Source organism: Amblyomma americanum, chromosome 1 (assembly GCF_052857255.1).
Source record: "Amblyomma americanum isolate KBUSLIRL-KWMA chromosome 1, ASM5285725v1, whole genome shotgun sequence".
NCBI classification, from domain to species: Eukaryota; Metazoa; Arthropoda; class Arachnida; order Ixodida; family Ixodidae; genus Amblyomma; species Amblyomma americanum.
The window spans coordinates 195,174,535-195,194,022 of NC_135497.1; the positions used below are offsets into that span (position 1 = coordinate 195,174,535).

The 19,488-nt window shown below is 46.8% G+C and overlaps 1 protein-coding gene across 1 annotated transcript in view; it reads right to left on the bottom strand.

Moving 5' to 3' along the window:
• Window positions 1-6,030: 6,030 nt before the first annotated feature.
• Window positions 6,031-19,488, bottom strand: part of LOC144114442 (phenazine biosynthesis-like domain-containing protein) — a 44,445-nt gene continuing 30,987 nt past the window's right edge. The window contains exons 5-9 of the mRNA XM_077648187.1: window positions 17,752-17,781; window positions 12,829-12,917; window positions 12,243-12,406; window positions 11,898-11,960; window positions 6,031-6,596 (exon numbers count right to left, since the gene is read on the bottom strand). Coding sequence (XP_077504313.1) covers window positions 6,481-6,596; window positions 11,898-11,960; window positions 12,243-12,406; window positions 12,829-12,917; window positions 17,752-17,781 — 462 coding nt within the window. The 3' untranslated portion in view covers window positions 6,031-6,480. The remainder of the gene's footprint in view (window positions 6,597-11,897; window positions 11,961-12,242; window positions 12,407-12,828; window positions 12,918-17,751; window positions 17,782-19,488) is intronic.

The following is a 19,488-nucleotide window of genomic DNA, read 5'->3' on the forward strand; positions in this document are numbered from 1 at the left end:
TGTCAACCACCTCTATAATAGAGTTGTCTATTTTTAGCCTAAGATCTGATGTAACGGCACTCTGCCGGTAATGAAAAAGTACCGCTTTTGTTTTTTTACTATTTATTATCAAGGAATTTGCTGCGCTCCACGATTTCAACTTTTCTAACACACTGTTTGTGTTTGAAATGAGCAATGGAATATTATTGCCACTAAATAAGAGACTGGTATCGTCTGCATACAGAACATATTTTGGAAGGTTACTGATATTTGTTATGTCGTTTATGTATACAATAAACAGTAGCGGTCCTAAAATGCTTCCTTGTGGAACTCCAGTGGTTATAGGTTGAAGAGTTGAAACATGCTGATCTATTGTTACACATTGATATCGATGCTGTAGGTAGGACTTTAGTAGATAAGCTGCAGTACCGCGGATTCCATATTTTTCTAGCTTGTTGAGTAGTATTTGATGGTTTAGACGATCAAAAGCCTTCGAGAAATCCACAAAAACACCTATGCACATCTCCCTATTTTCAAGTGCCTCCAGGATTATCTCTTTTTGCATTAGTAAGGCTGTTTCAGTAGACCTGTTTGGGCGGAAACCATGCTGTGACGGATTAATGAGGTTAAGTTTATTGCAAAAGTTCATGAGTCTTTTATGAATTACTCTTTCTAGGCCCTTAGAAAAAATCGGCAGAATAGAAATCGGTCGATAGTTGGACATATCGTTTTTATCGCCACTCTTGAAAAGTACAATCACTCTGGAGATCTGCATTAATTTGGGAAAGCAACCTGTTGATAACGCCAGATTATATATATAAGTCATTAGGGGGCAATTACGTTCAACACATATTTAACTGGAATAATTTGTATGCCATCAATATCACGTGATTTGCTATTTTGCAACGAGTTGTATATATTACATACCTCGCATTCATCTGTCGGATCAAAATAAATGCTGCGGCTATTCCTAGGAATTGTGCTGCTCAGAGATTGAGGGTTTTGAGAACTGCTGACAACATCTTTAAAAAATTTGTTAAATTCTTCGGCAAGTTCTCTACCATGTATGCGGCGGCCCTGAAAAACGAGATCTTTGATAACTGGCGACGATGGTGTTCTGTTTAGCAACTTGTTTAGTTTTTTCCATACGTCTGCACTATCTTTACAGGATTCCTGTTGGAACTGATGCTGCAAGAAACGCCTCTTTTCATTTCTCAGGAAGGAATTCAGCTTATTTCTATATTGCTTAAATATTTTTAAATCTAAAAGTGACCTCGTTTTGACAAACTTTTTATATAATCTAGCCTTCTTTTTTATTCGTCTTAAACATTCACGGCTGATCCAGGGCTTTCGGTTGTTATGATGTGGCTTTAAAATAATTTCTCTAAAATGTTCACAGTAAATTCGCTTAAAAATGCATATGAATGTTTCATACGCCTCATCTGCAGTGTCACAGTGGAATACAACATCCCAGTTTTCATTCACAAGACTCGAGTAGAAAGATTCCAAGGTTACAGGGGTGATGTTCTGGACAATTACTGTCGTCGAAGTTTGCGCATGCGTTCTTTTATCTTCACATTCAACAAAAAGGTATATGGGAAAGTGGTCGCTCATGTCGTTACATACAACTCCTGATATTACTTTTTTTGCATCAATGTTAGTGATAAAAAGGTCTATCAAAGTTTCTGTGTACATTGTAACACGTGTTGCAGTTTTAGTAAAGATAGCATGACCATTTGCTTCTACTGTCAAATGAAAGGTCTCCTGCGCAGGGCAAGATTTTAGCACATCAACGTTGAAATCACCCGCAAGTAATAATTCCAAATCATTTACATTCACGTAGTTGAATAGCAATTCAATGTGGGAAATGAAATTATTGAAATGACCGTTTGGTGGTCGGTAGATCACGCAGTAAATGTAGTTTCTCGATTTCAAGCATAGGCATTCAAAATCTTCAGTCAACAGAGACAGTTCAGGAATTATTTCACATTCTAGATTATTTTTGCTAAGGATTTCAATCCCCCCACCTTGTTTATTAGGTCTGTTTAGGAAGAAACTATTATATCCATCACGCCTGTAAACCTCTGTATCCGTTGAATACCATGTTTCTGTCAACATTATTACGTCGAAGTCAAAAACAAATTCATTTAGAAAGATAGTAAGCTCATCTTCTTTATGCCTTGCTGATCTAATGTTCAGATGAAAGGAACTCAAGCCAATTTTTCTCGATGTATTAAACGTGGTGTTTTTCTGTTGCTGTGATAGCTGCATCAACTCTTTCGTGCACATTCTTTTTTCATCTCTACATTCCCAGAACTAGGACACCTAACGGTGCCGGCATGTTGCGAATTGATTTTAGTCTGTGCAGGATTAAAGCTCGCTGCTGTCTTTAGATTTCTCGCCGTCGCCGAGTACTACGTACGGCAGACAGCCGGTTTAATGGCACGAATGTGTTTTTCTGTTGCAGTGTATAGTAGCCGTACCACCTTTCGCGCATATTAATTTTGTGTTTACAGTCTTTCGTATTCTTTCTTATGTTTACAGGACCGTCTGAACGAGCACGTTCGAGGACATGTACAGTTTAGCATCAATAATAAAAGAATAATCGCATATCTCTTTAGCGTCGTCTCCGGAGAGCGGCCCCGTCTGCTACAAGTAGACTGACCGATAGTTGCTGCCACCAGCCCGATTTACGCGAAAAATTATAGCAGCAAAAAAATGTGCAGTCTGTTGAAAGCACGTTTTTAATAATCGTTATTGCTAAGTTTAAGAGAATTATAGTATAACTGTCCACAGACTTTAGTTCCATTTTTATGCCGCGAGGCGGCGTGAGTAGTAGAGAAGTTCCAAAATATATGGACATGTAGACGTCTTCCTAGACGTCTTGTCGGACGTCTAAAGAATTGGAACGCAGCCTATAATGTTGCGGTATGCCTAGGACGTTGAAGGACGCCGCTTCACAAATGTCCTCCAGCAAAAATTCCTTTAATGCGTTTTGTGGAGGCTGAGTTATCTAGTTAAAATTTTAATTTTCGCGTCTTTCTCTCTCCTCTAGCCACTTATACAGAAATGTCGGCGCTCCTCCGCCGGCCCCACCAACTCCGACCCTCTGCCGGCTGCCGACGCGCGGGAGTTGCACGAGGGGGAGCTTTCGACCGCGCCATGGAGGAAGGTCGGCACGGCGCCGCTGCTGACGTAACGAGCGCTGCATGACGCGTTGCGCGCGAATTCAGGCAAAAGCCTGGCACCGCTGGTCGGCCGAGGCGTGGAAGCGCGAATTTTTAAAAATCATATTGTACGTATTAATGATCGACTCGCGTCTGTTCTCTCTGTGGGCACCATAAGGCAGACACACCACACATACTATGCTCATGTAGCCAAGACAAGCCACAATCGCAGTGGGAGGCCGCGCTGCTCAGCTCGGACCCGGAGGTTCAACTCCAGACACGGAGCGGGCCGAAGAGGTCGCCGAACGACATCGTCGGACGGCCACCTGGCGTCCGGCCTAGAAGAGCAGCCCACCGCGGGGAGGTGAACGTCACCCCAACCCGCGCCTAAGACCTCTTCTTTAATAAAGTTTCCCTCCTCCTCCTCCGACTCGCTTTGGAGGTCTTGTGCGCGGCATGAACGCTCGGTGGCCTATACTCTACATAATGCAAGTGTATTATAGACAACCTGGTGGCGGTGGTAAAACTTTATATCCCACAGTAGGGGTCCTGAAGGACACTCGGCTAGGCGCCAGGTGTAGGGCAGCTCCCACGTCGGCACAGAGAGCCCGAAGCTCCCCGCCGCCGCGCGGGCCTCCTGGACAGCCCGAAGCTGTTAGTGTAGGGAAGCACTTTTTAGCGCTTTGTCCCAATGGTCCTTGCACATGGTCCTTGGTCCAATGGTCCTTGCGCAATGGTCGATGCACAACCACACAGCATATGGTTCAATTCTACACGTTCACTGCACTGTTCACACACATGTCCGTCGTAGTCTGGGTCGATGGGCTTCATGCGCCAGGGGTTGGGGTATGAGTTCGTTTGGAGCAAGCGTAACGTGACCGACTGGCTGCGGGTTAATTTCTTATCCGGGAGAGGAGACTCTCGTCTGCCTAAATAAAAGTGCTTAGTGAGCTCGTTGTACGTGAATAATTGATCCCTACATGTACTCCATATGTGGGGTAGCGGAGGAAACCGGAGGGACGCGGTCGGGGAGTCCTCGCGCCGCCTCGTGTGCGGTCTCGTTGAGATTCCGCAGATCGCCCCTTAAGCTACCCATGTGGGCGGGGAACCATACGATGGAGGGATCGGTGATATTACTTCCGCCTAAGATTCGTAGCGTCGTCTTGTCTATTCCGCTCTTGGCGAAAGCTCGTGTGGCTGCTCTAGAGTCGCTGTAGACAGTTGTGAAGCTCGAGTCTTTGAGAGCTAGTGCTATCGCTGCTTGTTCAGCTACCTCTGGCTTCTTGGTGTAAAGCGTGAGTGAGCTGCGCGTTCGCTCGTGTCCGTCGATTACTGCTTCCGAGTAGGCATGCTTTCCCGGTATGTAGGCTGCATCCACGAAAGCTGTCTCGTCGGGAAACCTTGCCGCGTCCACAGCGAGGGCTTTGGCGCGGGCAAGTCTTCGTGCTTGATTGTGGACCGGGTGTGCATTTCATAGGAAGGGGAGCACTTTAATTGCTTCTCGTATGACTTTGGGTAACTGCAGGACGTTGTCCCTTTCTGCTATGGTGTTCAGGCCGAGCTCAAACACCCTTTTCACGGACCCTTTAAGCCGATCGACCGGGTCAGGAGGCCGGCCTTCGACATGGGAGATCCTGATCACCCGCGTAAACTCTTGGTTAGTAAAATTTATTCCTTCGGTCCTTCTGTAAATAAGGACCATTCCATCCTACCGGAGGGGCTCGGGCACTAGCGTCTTCTCGCACCGAGGATGGCGGGAGCGCACAGCAGGATAGCGCAGCTGGCTTTCCTGCTCGCGCCACTCCCGCTGTCAAGAAGCTTGGAAGCCAAAGAAAGCACCATCACGAGGCAATGTTCGCTGCCCGCATGTCATGCCGTGAAACGACAAGCAATCCGCTTGCGCGGCGCGAAGTTCTCACGATTTTGACGCCACGCTTACAGTCGACGCGAGCTCCCACCACTCCCGTCTTCGAAGCTTGGCAAATTTAGGGCGCAACCTAGGAAGATACTTTACTTATGTATTGTACTGCGCCGTATTCTGTGACAGTTTTTTAGAGAGATTGATTTTTAATGCGGTCCTGCCTACGAACCTCTATTTGGTCACTTTTTTGTGCTTATTGCATGTTATCTGCGATGCTAATTCTTCTGTGGACGAAAAGAGCTGGTCACAAGAGTCTAACTGCTACACCTTTTTTGCGATATTGCTTGTTTTTTTTTACACCTGTTATGCGTCGTGTGCCATTCGCTGCAGTTTTTTTTGATAACCGTGGAAAAAACAAATTATTCTATGGTAAAGTTCTATAGGTAATTGTTCGTCATATGCAATTTTATTTTCATCTGCTGGTGTGTGCTTAGCTGTATTTTGTTTCGTGGCAGCTATGAGAAGTACTTTGATGAATAAAAGGCTGTAAGTTATGTTTTGACCTTCTATTCAGAAGCTCGTGTGCACGTGTCTGCTACGGAACGGATGGCACCTGCTCTAAGGCACTCTTGCTCATTCCCACCACTGAATTCACAGCATTGTGATGGGGTCGAGGCAGCGCATCGACGTCGGAGCGGAAAGCGCTGCTATTTCGAATAGACGCGTCCACCCCAACGCGCGATGCGCAGCCGAAGTAGCCGCTCGCGCATCCGAATAAATTCCGAGCTGCCTCAAAACTGCAGCGCTGCTGCCAGATCTGCTTGGAGGAGGAGGAAGAGGATGCGCGGCCCTCTCACGTTTTTTTTTTTTTTGGCTCCACCTCCGTTTGCTCCGAAGCCACTCGCACGCACGCGCAGTAGTTTCACGCTTGGTCACGGCCGGACTCGAGCGTCGTCGGCGCGCGTTTCCGCCGCCTCTGCTGTCCGGCCGTGATTCGGTGTGCATGAAAGCACTACTGTGCCGTAGTGTGGAAGAATCTGATGCCATATTTATTTTGCTTTTATTACACTCACAAACCAAGCATAAGAGAAAAAAAAAAGTCTGCATGTAAATACACCGTGGGTTGCACATATGCGTCACGATAAATGTGGCAGCGTCTAGGACGAAACGAAAATCTGCCAGTATAAAACATCAGACGAAGCTTCACAACGTCTCTTGCCGAGCTAGATATCATTCTCTTGGGCTAAAAATGCATCTTAAGCATGCATCTCCGCTAATATTTTTCGGGAAAGAAAAAACGCGTATTCTGAACACGGCCTGAGCAAGGGATATACGTCACCGAAGCATGTGTTCATCTTGCGGCGGCCCTCCATGCAGCAGTGCATCGTTCTCGCTTTTGTCACCGCTTACAGGGGCCGCACATGCGCCCTTCGCACGTGATGCGGCAGGTGACGTACTCCGGCTGCCGACGCGTCAGATGAGAAGTTCCCCCCTGAGAACCACCGCGGCGTCACCTCCGATTTGGAGCCGATGTCCGCCGGTCGGAACGCGGAGGAAGAGGTCGCCTCCGCGGGCCGATGCTTGGTGGGCTGCGAAGACCGGTTGCCCACATCACTGTGCGCGTCAAGCCGTCAACAGCGCCACTACTCAACCGTTCCGCGGCTGACTTGTTCGTAGCATCAAACTGTCGAAAACTTGCCCAGCTATAGACACTACCCGAAACACCAAATCGCTTCGTGTCCGTTATGTCTCTTCGCTGGGGAGTCGGCAGATGTTTTTAAGTGCGACTCCATGGGTTCGAACAAGCACTGCCCCATCTCATTACTTGTTGCAGTGGGGCGGAGTGCGAGGCGACGGCTTCCGCTGGTGTGCTTTTAACACGCGCTCGCGAGCCAACCACACACCTCCGTGAGCCCCCACCTTGTACGTAAGCCGACGCCAAGACCTTCGGTGGAGGACCGCGGTCCGACTTCTGTAGTGGGCTTTTCACACGGCGGAGAATTCTATGCCTCACCAGGGTGTAGCATGCACATGTCACAAAAACGTCATGCCTAGCGCGGTGACGCCAACCTCCCCCTAAGAGGGGGGGGTGGGGGGGGGGGGGAGAGGTGCGCAGGGAGCGTTGCTCGGCCTTTACAAATTTCGCTCCGTGATTCATGGGACGAGCTGGGCTGCGGGAGAGTTTGATGAATTCTCCCACGCATGAATACCTATTAAAACGGCTCTCTTAGGCTGAGCCGCCGGTGGTCTCTAACACCTTCCGTTTACCATGCAGATAGGGTGCGGACAATCAGTTTCCCTGCCATTACAGCCACCCAAAGCGCATTTTACATGTGGAGCACTAAATACTAAAAAAAAAAACCGCGTGTCGATGGAATTGCATAACGAGGCCTGCATGGGGTGCGGCCTGATCTCGGTGACCAGAACCGACAACGCACTCCCTCACCAGAACAAGACTTCGCCACCCTGGTGTAGTACTTGGCCACAACCTTCTATGAACAAACCAATCAACCCTCGGCCCTCAGTCCCCAGCGGCTGCGGAGCAACTGACCACAACGGTGGTCAGACCTGTGACGCAGCGGAGGGTGCTAAGAATTTCTGGCTCCGGACAGGCCGCCATTGGAATCTGAACCTGGCAACGTTTAATACTAGAATTTTATCTAGTGAGGATAGCCTAGCAGTGCTGTTCGAGGAACTAGCGGGAATTAAATGGGGTGTGATAGGGCTTAGCGAAGTTAGGAGTACAGGTGAGGCGTATACAGTACTAAAGGACGGACACATACTATGCTGTCGAGGATTAGGGGATAGGCGAGAACTAGGTGTTGAATTACTCATTAATCAGGATATAGCTGGCAACGTAGAGGAGTTCTATAGTATTAACGAGAGGGTAGCAGCTATTGTAATTAGGCTGAATAGGAGGTACAAGCTGAAAATGGTGCAGGCCTACGCGCCTACATCCAGCCATGATGACCAGACGTTTATATGAGGACGTAGAAGCGGCAATGAATAAAGAAAAATCGCAGTACATTGTACTGATGGGAGACTTCAATGCGAAGGTGGGCAAGAAGCAGGCTGACGACCACGCGGTCGGTAACTACGGAATAGGTTCTAGAAATAGCAGGGGAGAGTTATTAGTTGAATTCGCAGATAGAAGTAATTTACGGATCATGAATACCTTCTCCCGCAAACGGGAAAACAGGAAGTGGACCTGGAAGAGCCCCAATGGTGAGACTAAAAATTAAATCGACTTCATACTATATGCGCTCAACCTGGCATCGTTCAGAATGTGGCCGTACTCGGAAAGGTGCGCTGTAGCGACCACAGAATGGTAAGCTCTCGAAATAGCTTAGACTTGAAGAGGGAACGGAACAAGCTAGTGAAGAGGAAGACCATTAACGAGTTAGCCGTAAGAGGGAAAGTACAGGAATTTAGGATAGCGCTGCAAAACAGATACTCGGCTTTAACTGAGGAAGACGATCTTGATGTCCATACAATGAACGATAATCTGACAGCCATCATTACGGAGTGCGCAGTAGAAGTAGGCGGTAGGACAGTTCGACAGGATACCGGCAAGCTATCACAGAAGACGAAAGATCTGATTAAGAATGCCAAAGCATGAGGGCGTCTAACCCTATCGACAGAATAGAACTTACAGAGCTATCGAAGTTAATAAATAATCGCAAGGTAGCCGACATAAGGAAGTTTAATATGGAGAGAATCGAGCATGCTCTACAGAACGGAGGTAGCCTAAAAGCGGCGAAGAGGAAACTAGGCATAGGTAAAAACCATATGTATGCGTTAAGAGACAAGCAGGCCAATGTGATTAGCAATATGGATAAGATAGTTAACGTAGCCGAATAGTTCTACACAAATCTGTACAGTAGCCAATATAATCAGAGCGTTAATGAGATAGACAGTAGTGCATAGCAATGCGTCATCCCGCCAGTGACGAAAGAGGAAGTAAAGAAAGCCTTAGGAGCAATGGAAATGGGAAAAGCAGCTGGGGAGGACCGCATAACAGCAGATCTGTTGAAGGATGGAGGGGACATCGTGCTAGAAAAACTAGCCACCCTGTATAAGCAATGCCTTATGACCTCGACCGTACCAGAAGCTTGGAAGAATGCAAACATTATCTTAATTCATAAGAAGGGAGACGCCAAGGACTTGAAAAATTACAGACCGATCAGCTTACTATCCGTTGCCTACAAAGTATTTACTAAGGTAATCGCTATTAGAGTCAGGGCAACCTTAGACTTTAATCAACCAAATGATCAGGTAGGCTTTCGTAAAGGATATTCCAGAATAGATCATACTCACACTATCAAGCAGGTGATAAGAGAAATGCGCAGAATACAACCAACCTCTATATATAGCCTTCATTGATTACGAGAAAGCATTCGACTCAGTGGAAACCTCCGCAGTAATACAGGCATTGCGTAATCAGGGGGTAGAAGAGCCTTATGTCAAAAATACTGGAAGATATATATAGCAACTACACAGCTACTATAGTCCTCCATAAAGTCAGCAATAAAGTTCCAATAAGGAACGGCGTCAGGCAAGGAGACACGATCTCGCCAATTCTATTCACTGCCTGTTTACAGGAGGTATTGTGAGGCATGAATTGGGAACAGTTGGCAATAAGAGTAAATGGAGAATACCTAAATAATCTGCGATTCGCCGATCACATTGCCTTGCTGAGTCACTCAGGAGGTGAACTGCAAATCATGATCAATGAGTTAGACAGGCAGAGCAGAACGCTGGGTCTAAAAATTAACATGCAGAAAACCAAGGTAATTTTCAGCAGTCTATCAAGGGAACAGCAGTTCACAATTGGCAGCGAGAGCCTGAACAGCTGATCCGGATCATGAGAGGGAAATAACTAGAAGGATAGGAATGGGGTGGAGCGCATATGTCAGGTTCTCTCAGATCATGAGTGGCAGTTTACCAATTTCCCTCAAGAGAAAAGAGTACAACAGCTGTATCTTACCGGTACTAACCTACGGGGCAGAAACGTGGAGGCTAACGAAAAGAGTTCAGCTTAAGTTAAGAACAACGCAGCGAGCCATGGAAAGAAAAATTACAGGTGTAACGTTAAGAGACCGGAAGCGGGCAGAGTGGGTGAGGGACAAACGCGGGTTAATGACATCTTATAGTCGAAATCAAGAGGAAGAAATGGGCATGGGCGGGCCTGAAATGCGAAGGGAAGATAACCGCTGGTCCTTAAGGGTAACGGAGCGGATTCCAAGAGAAAGTAAGCGTAGCAGGGAGCGGCAGAAGGTTAGGTGGGCGGATGAGATTAAGAAGTTTGCAGGCAAAGGGTGGATGCAACTGGCAAAGGACAGAGTTAATTGGAGAGACATGGGAGAGGCCTTTGCCCTGCAGTGTGTGTAGTAAGGCTGATGATGATGAAATACTGGCCTAGGAGGTTACTGAGTTTGAAACGCTTTAGGCCACAGTGAAAGAAAATCATCACTGTTGAAGCTGGATGCAAAAATAAACTTCGGCATCCGTTTATTTTTTATTTTCTGGTGAATTTACTGTGCCCACTCGCGCGCTGTGCGATGTCCGTGCACATTAAAGAATCCCTGGTGGTCGAAATTTCCGGAGCCCTCAACTACGGCGTCCCTCATAGTGTGAGTCGCTTTGGGACGTTAAGCGGCCATAAAACCAAACCAATTGCAAATTCCAATTGAAAGCCAATGATCCAAGCCGGGTTCAAGAAATGCGACGTAATCGCCTCTCCTGAGTTGTTTCCTTCCTCCAGGGTGTCCACCCTCGAACCCGAACGCCGTCAGTGCGCATGCGCAGATGACCTTGAAGGCGCCAGGTGGCGCCAGGTACCCGATAGCTGCGCGAGGGCGCCTGCCACATCGGGGCCAATCAGCGCGTGCGCACTGGCGATGGGAGGGCTCCCGGTAATCCGGTAACGCTAAAAACGGTACACGGCATGCTAAAGGTTTCTGATGTGGCAAATGGCGTAACTCTCCGCGAAATGCTTGCGTTTAACGTACGTAAGCGTGAATCAGCTTATGGTACGCAGACGGCGTCGATTTATACCATCTTCTAACCATATCTGTGTACGCCGCGAACAGACGACACGCACACGAGGTGGGGAAGAACACGTTTAACGCGCTCTCCTGATTGGCTTAGGAGATCTCTACCTTTATAGCGCTGCAAGGAACTTATGAGATGGAGTATAGTCAAGACCCCCGCCTCAAGTCACCTATCAGGTTAGCTCAGGCAGTGAAGTCTTCAATGAAGTTCTGGCCATTCGTGTGGAACGCTCCGTCCTTTTGAAAACCCTGGGAACATTTAGCTGAGACAGCCTGTACACACATAAAAGCATCAACACAGGTGTGTCACTGGACAAACCACGATGAGTATAGATTCGTGTAGACGCTAAAGTCGGTGTTGCTTAACTTTAGAATCGTGGATCTTTCCGTCCAATTAAAACTACACTTGGCTGTGATGAACGTTTTAGTCGAGGACTCTAGTTAAATTTAGATTAAAAGATCACACGAGGCTCCCTAACGTGCACCCAATTCAGCTCACAGGTCCCTTTCCGTTTTTATAATCTAAGTGCGGCCGCCGCGGGCAGGTATGAAACCCGCGACTCAGTTCTCTGCAGAAGCTGCCAAGCCGCCATGTAGCGGCTGCCGTTTAGCAAGCCTATACGAAGCTGGGCTAGTTGGCTCGCAGTCATATGTGAACAGCACGCCGGACAGGGAGCAGAACTCCTACATGTGTTGTCTTTCCTTTTTGTAGCCCCGACATGTATTTTGCGCTGTTCCTATAAAATGTCGTCGCTTAACTTATGGTTTAGTGTTTACCGAATGCATCATTTGGCTTAGCTGAGAATTATAACGTTCGAGATATTAAGAATAGCCTACCTTTCAGCTCCTCCTTCCCGAGAACGGCTGCCCAATAAGGACCGAGTACAGTGTGGGCAGATCCTGGGAAGAATGAAAAGAGGAAGTTTACGAGGAACGTGCTACCCTTGTGCTTCGTAGTGGTGCATGCTGGTGATGCAAACTTCTATCGGACTCTTCTCGAAAAAAAAAATTCGTTGTCATGAATTTGTCATGAATTAGCACTGGCTGGACCGCATCCATAGCCACACGGCGAGGTCCATAGGCACCCACGCGGGTTGCCCAGGACTAATACTAATACTGTGGTGGGACTAATAAAAAATGACAGAAATTCCCAGAAGGACTAGGCAAACATAGCTTAATTACCAGTGACAGGGTCTTCGGGGATGCCGTTCCAGGGGCTGAAGTAGCGCGAGAGGAAGTCGTAGTCACCGCCGCCGCGAACGGTGACAGCCACGCCACGCACTCGGCTGTCGTTCTCGGCACGTAGCATTTCCGCAGGGCTCGGCTTCAGCGCTTCCAGTTGAGACCTGCGCGTAACCACCGCTTGTCGCGAAACCGCTCCCAAGTCCATGGTGCGGGCGCGCCTCCTCAAAACCTCCGCGAACCCTGTACGGAGGCCGTATCGCTCTTCGCTCTCCACCTGAAGCAACGCCTCCCGAGAACCATGAACCGTGCAAGGCGCAAGAATCCCAAATCCACTTTTCTCGACATCCACGAAAAACATCTTTGAGGCGCTATATATGCTCGTAAAACTGCTCCGTTCTGTTGTTCACCCATAGCCGTCTGCGTTGTGCGCCAGAAGCCAAAGGCAAAATAATGTGGCAGGATTCGACTCGCTGAGGCTGCCACCGAAGATTCAGCGCTTCCAAGCGCTGTCTAGTAAAGGTGCCATGTGCTACAAGCGTTTCCTCCGAGTACGGCGGCAGTGAGAGCACCAGATAGTTCTCACCTCGTGCAGCGGTCATGCAGGCGCACCACAAGCTTCTTCTCTTCGGCCGAGTAACGCAGCTCAGCCGTCGGGACGTCGCCGAGCACAGCCTGCAGAAGCGCGAAGCTGCTTTTAAACGACTATAAACGCCAAATGTTTGCTTGTGTGTTTTCTTCTTTCAAACGATGCGTTATGGTGAATTCCAATCGCAGGCCCGGAGCGGTCTGCACGCTCTGTGACAGAGCGCCTGAATCCGGCGCAGAGCGCGCGACCTGAAATTGCGATTGGAGTACACTTGCTCCACCCGCCGCGGTGGCTCAGTGGTTAGGGCGCTCGACTACTGATCCGGAGTTCCCGGGTTCGAACCCGACCACGGCGGCTGCGTTTTTATGGAGGAAAAACGCTGAGGCGCCCGTGTGCTGTGCGATGTCAGTGCACGTTAAAGATCCCCAGGTGGTCGAAATTATTCCGGAGCCCTCCACTACGGCACCCCTTTCTTCCTTTCTTCTTTCACTCCCTCCCTTATCCCTTCCCTTACGGCGCGGTTCAGGTGTCCAACGATAATTGAGACAGATACTGCGCCATTTCCTTTCCCCAAAAACCAATTATTATTAATTATTATTATTAGTACACTTGCTCTGGCCAGAGCATGCAGGCCAGAGCATGTAGGGCGCCGCTATCGCCGCTGAATAAGAACGTCACACAAACTTCCGGTCGGATCCGCCGATTTCGGCGGAGCAGTCCCGACTGCTCCACGGAGCAATCTCGGCTCGGCAACCGCTCCCTATCTACGATTGGAAGACGCGATCCGTGGCTCAGATCTGCGTTTTGAATAGAGTTGCTCCGAAAAGAGTAGGAAATGTTGCTCCAGAAGTGCTCCAACTCTGCGATTGGAAGTCACCGTTAGACATTCGTATACACGAAGCACCCTGTGGTATTCGTGTAAGACCACTAAATTATTTATAATTGAATTTTTTCTTTACGCTGTTTGGGTTTCATCGACCGAACGACTGTGACGTCAAATTGATGTTGTGGTCACGTGATGCACTAGAAAGACTGTAATATAATCGCTGACAGGTAGTTTTTGTCATTCCAGGTCTTTGAAGAGGCTGGTTTAAACGTTGTAGTGAATTAAAACTACAAGTCAGCGATTATATTAAAATTTTTCTAGTCGATCAAGCAACCAAAACATCAACTTGACGTCACAGCCGTCGTTCGGTCGATGAAAACAAAACAGAAACAGCATGAGAGAAGAAATTGAATCATAAATTATTTGGTGGTTGTACGCAAATACCACCCAGTAATCTATGTATTCTAATCTAACGAATCGTTTGACGGAAGAAAACGCGCAATAAAATTAAGTGTCTATAGTCCTTTAAGTCTGCACACACTATAGGCAAACAACTGCCCATAGTGTGACCACTATATCCTCCCAGTCAGCGACGTCAAAACTGTGGACTGGATGCAGGCCCGTAGCCAGAATTTCTTTTCGAAATTGGGCCCAAGGTAATTTTTTGCATCGAGTGGAGGGAGGTGCCGGGCGGAGCATTCCCAAAAAGAGCACTTCTAAGTGCCAAGGGAACCACGGGGATGGTGACGGGAGACTATACCAACAACCTGCAACTACTTGCCCCCGACCATTTGAGCGTGTTCATCCCATGATAAAGTTTCATTAAAAAGCACTCCTAGTCATAGACTTTTGACCGCAGGAGCTGTTGGAATGAGTGAAAGGCCCACCTTTAGGCAAATCTGCGATTACGAGGCCTAGAAACTACAAATTTGCTTTTTTCCATTTTTATGATTATCGCATTTGATTCAGACCATTCACTTGAGTAGACGCAAACCATCTGTAGCTTGCTGTTCTAGATCTCGCACCTGCGCAGACCGGAAGAACTGAGTGTTGCCACTTGCGTAAATGACAAAAGCTGGAATCTTACTTATGCAGACTATGTCCTTAAGATTCCTTATGCAGACTATGTCCTGTGTCGTTGGCAAAAATGAAGAAAAGCGGTGGTCCCAAGACATTGCCCTGCGGAACACCAGAAGAGAGGCGTTTAAAATTTTATAACTCGTTGTTTACTGTTACTTGTTGGACACGGGAACGGAGGAAGGAACTGAGGAATTATTTGAAGAAATTATCCGCCGAAACCACAGTGCTCGAGTTTGGCCAAAATTGTTTTGTGATTGATGCGATCGAACTCTTTCGAAGAGTCAATAAAAATGTTGAGAGTGGAAAGGCTTCGTTCAAAGAGCTCTATAATTAGTTATTTTTGTGTTAGAAGTGAAGTTTTTGTCGAGAAATTTTTCCTAAAAGCATGCTGGCTAAGCGTTAATATGTTGCATTTCTCGCTGAAACTCGGCATTCGCCTGCATAGTATGTTTTTTTTTAAAACACTTCGAGAAAAAGGAGGGAATAGAAATTGGGCAATAATTCGATAGGTCATTTTTGTCTCCACCTTTATGAACAACGGTTAATTACTTTGGCAGTCCGCATTCATTGCTCGGGAAAACACTGCATACTCGAGGCAACAACTAAGATGTGTTCTGAGGCTGGGCTAATTGCATTAGCTACATATTTTACCGGCAGAATTTTGAGATCGTCTATGTCGCGTGACCTGCTGTTGCGGAGAACCAAGAGGCAAGTTGTGATTTCACTGGCGTCTTCAAGGATACTGTGGAAGGAACCCGCAAGTCAAGGCATTTCACATCTGGAGGCCATGATTGCTATCTACTAGACACACGAGGAATCATTAAATTTTTCTGTAAATATTTTCCTCTGAGTGGTGTATTAATGTCAACTAAGACGTCCCCCTGGATTCAAATTTAATTTATTAATGCCAAAGTATTACCAGGCTATGTCGGCGAAAAGGTGTCCGAAAAATGTGGAAGCAAAATGTAAATTATGTCGAGATGTGAGAGCTACTGCGCCCTTTTCTTTAGTAAAAAAACGTTTCCTTTCCTCAAAACACATGCTTTCGCATTCCTCCACGAAAGCTGACTTAAATGTCCTCAGAACTTTTGTTTTCCTCACAAAGGCACTTCTTTTCAGCAGCGTGTTTTTTAGGGCTACTTGGTTCATGTTTTCTTTAACTCTCTTCTTTCTTCTATGCTAGCCTTTCTTTCTTCTACTATGGTCTGCCTTGTCCCCTATTTATGTTTCGCTAGAAAGCATTCCGCCGAACCCGACTGAGTTAAATAGTTTTCCATATAAGCCTACTCTATTCACGACGGCACTGCGCGTGCACTCATACTCTGGCGGACAGGCTGCCAAACACTTTAGTAGTGTAGCAAATGAAATGGTCCTTACGTTTAAAGTATAATGGGGGCAGGTTGGAGGCATCTGTGTCATTTAGAGGTGCTGTATTCTGCGTACCAATTTGACACCATTACTACTCGTCCTATAGGTCATAGCTATAAGCTCCCAAAGTGACGTCAAACGACTGTACACCGTTGCATTAACCCGCCGCACAACATAATTTGTGCGTGTTCTGAGTTCGTTGTCAGGAGTGCATTCTCGCACCAGCAAAAGACAGTAGAGGTCGGCGCTTTGACGTCCGAGAAGAAATGCAGAGAAGTGTCATGAAGCGAAAGGCGTTGGTACCGCCAGTGTTGCGAAGCAACAGATGTATAAAAATAGCCGTTATCACGGCATATTGCGTATTTTCCCGAGAGAAAAAAGCAGAGGATCGATATACCCTAGTTTCCATGAGGTCTGGCACAACCAGCCCAAGAGCTCTAGCTGTCGGGCTCGATCAAGCATATATATACACGAAACATGCGCTAGCTATTGCCACGTCTGCATTTTTCAACAAGAACTTTAATCGCGTCTTTGGAGGTCAGCTTTAATTTGACACATTTTGCGGATGCAACTGCAGCTAGAGGCGCAACTTTCTGTACAAGGCACAGGCACAAAAACACTGGGAAAAACCGCCACGACTTCAAGCAAGCCGATAAAATCTTTGCTACCTCACGACACTTTGTCTCACACTTGCACACTTGACATTCAATTCAGATCAATGAATCGGTATAATTTTAAATCGGATTACTATTTACGCACGACAACCTTTCTCTGCCGAAGTGCAATATGTGCACGCGTTGAGAGCTTGTATAGAGAGTTTGTATCGTATAAGGGCGTCGCCTGCAATTGTCCCAGCAAAATCGACGCCAGAACGAAACGCCGTTAGCGTGCACTTTCATACTGGGCGCACTATACAGGGTGCTTCACCTAAGACTGCACAATTTTTAAAAATAGGCTTTTTGGGTGAGAAGAGCGCTTTTTCGGCAAAGCATTGTCAGCGGTGTAGCGCATCAGAATACAGCTAAGCCGTGCTAACTATCAGGCTGGTACTAATATTGAATAGTAAACTTTTTAACTATTACTGTTAGGCACCTTAATTATTAAGTGACATGTAGCCCACCGCAAATAATATCCATATTGTAAGCACAGTTTTAGTTTTACAATTTTTCATAATTTTGAAAACATGGTTACCCTTGGCGGTGTGGCCCAACAAACTTTGGCAATTTCGATGAGTTACGTGCACTGGAGAGGTTTCTTTGCCCTTAAGCTTCTCCAAAGCGCATGTATTTTGGCTCGATGTAGCCAAAATTTGTCGGGCCACAGCACCGCGGGTAACCGCGTTTTCGAAATTCTAAATACTGATATGGATATTGCTTACGGTGGGCTACACGCCTCTAGCTAATTAAGGAGCCTAACGGTTTAGTTAAAAGTTAACTGCTAAATATTAGTTAACCAGCTTGCTCGTTTGCACGTCCTAGCTGTATTCTGATGCGCTACATCGCTGGCAATGCTATGGCGAAAAAAGCGTTCTTCTAACTCAGAAAGCACATATTTTTAAAACTTGTGTGAAGTGTTAGGTGAACCACCCTGTATAATGGCAGTGGCGCGGGCGACAAAGAAGGATGAGGAAACGCCGCTCCACTCACGTCGAGGAGGCTCCGGTACTTCGCCTCTTCCTGCCGGAACCGGGATGGCAGCGTGGATTGCGGCGGCATGTGAGAGAAAATCATTCACCAACGTACGTTCCATTTTTGCTGGCAAGCAAAGGCTTCACTATGTTGTATATCGCGCCACACCTTCTGGCGGTATGCCCGAGCCACCACAGTGGAGACTGTCTTGGTGACCAGTAGGAGACAGCAGCTTCGGAGGGGGGGGGCAGTGAAAAGCGCCCTCTCCGGCCGACTCCTCACAACTGACCGGACAGGCCACGGCCGGTCATCCCTCCCACTGAGTGGCTACGCGAGTAGCGCGCTTTCTCTTGAAAAAGGCCAGCTCTGCGCGTGCTTTGCACGCGTTGAGCTGCCTACAAATGTGTTTGCGCAGTCGCGTGCTTTTTCCCTCGTGCTTGAACGCTGATGAGCTTCGCATGATTAGGAAAATGTACAGGTGCGATAGAAAGAAAGGCGAACAGCGCTTAGCAGTTGAAATTTATCTTCGATGCGCTTGTACTTGGGCGGTAACAAAAAGATGTTAGAGCGGTATATTTTTGTATCATGGATGTCTCTAGTGTATTTGTGTTGCGAGCCAAGTATAAGCGTGACGTAAATAAATTCTAACAGCGGAGCGTGATAGACGCCGTGCTGTTTGCATTTGTTTCTATCTCGACAGTACACTGAGATGTAGATCCAAAGAAATAGTGGACAGCGAAATTTTCTTTCACAGCGCAAACTTGAGAAAACGAACACTGCTAGTGGATCAGGTCCACTCCGTGGAGCAGATTGTTGACGAAAACGCCGTTACCGTAACGGTGAAATTTGTGTCGCAAGTAAATGGCAAGGTCATTAAGATGTGCAATTCGAGGTAAATATTTTTTTGGCACGGTCATTTTCGTATAATACTTAATTTTTTTTTTAGGTGGCTGAGCAACTGAGTGTACGCAATTCTGTTGGCCAAATAGTTGGAATTTCGTTACGTTTTTCGCTGCATAATAATGAATATAATTTTTATTTGACCATAAAATGAAGTGCCCATAAGGCGATACGCGTGGCTGAATATAAAAACGAAAACACGCACGAAATGCTCCTACCAGTTGCTCGCTTTTGGCTAACAGAAAAAATGCTCTAGCTTGGTTAATCACTTTCATTGAGATAAACGGTTCGTATATTTATTTTAATGCCGATGACAGCGCAGGCGCACCACCAAAACAATTTATTTATAAGCAGAGCCATCACTCATATGCAGATGCCCATTCATGTACAAGCGAACATTTTGACTACTTTTAATTTTAGAAACTTTTGACATTGGTAAAGTAACTTCGTAAATTGAGCCAGGCGTCACACGTCGGAACAATGAGGCGATAACTGACCTTACCTCACACGCGCCTGCATAACGCAGTTGATGTCAGTCTGCAAAATAATTTTTTGCATTACCTGGCCGGCGGAGGACTTTACTGACAAAAAAAAATAAAAAAGCGCGAGCTCTAATACAAAACATTGCACGCTGATTAAATTAAAACGAAAACTTTCCAGAAATAATATTACACGTGCAACATACCAAACATGTTTAGCAAGAGAAAAAGCTTACTTGACCCTGCGCACAGCAGTTATTCAGGCTTGCCGTCTCTTGTTCTCAACCATTTATACTCATCAATTCCGGACAAAACCATTTTTCAACGGGACAAACTGTATGAACACATTTTTTTATATATTGAAAAATTTGGCTAT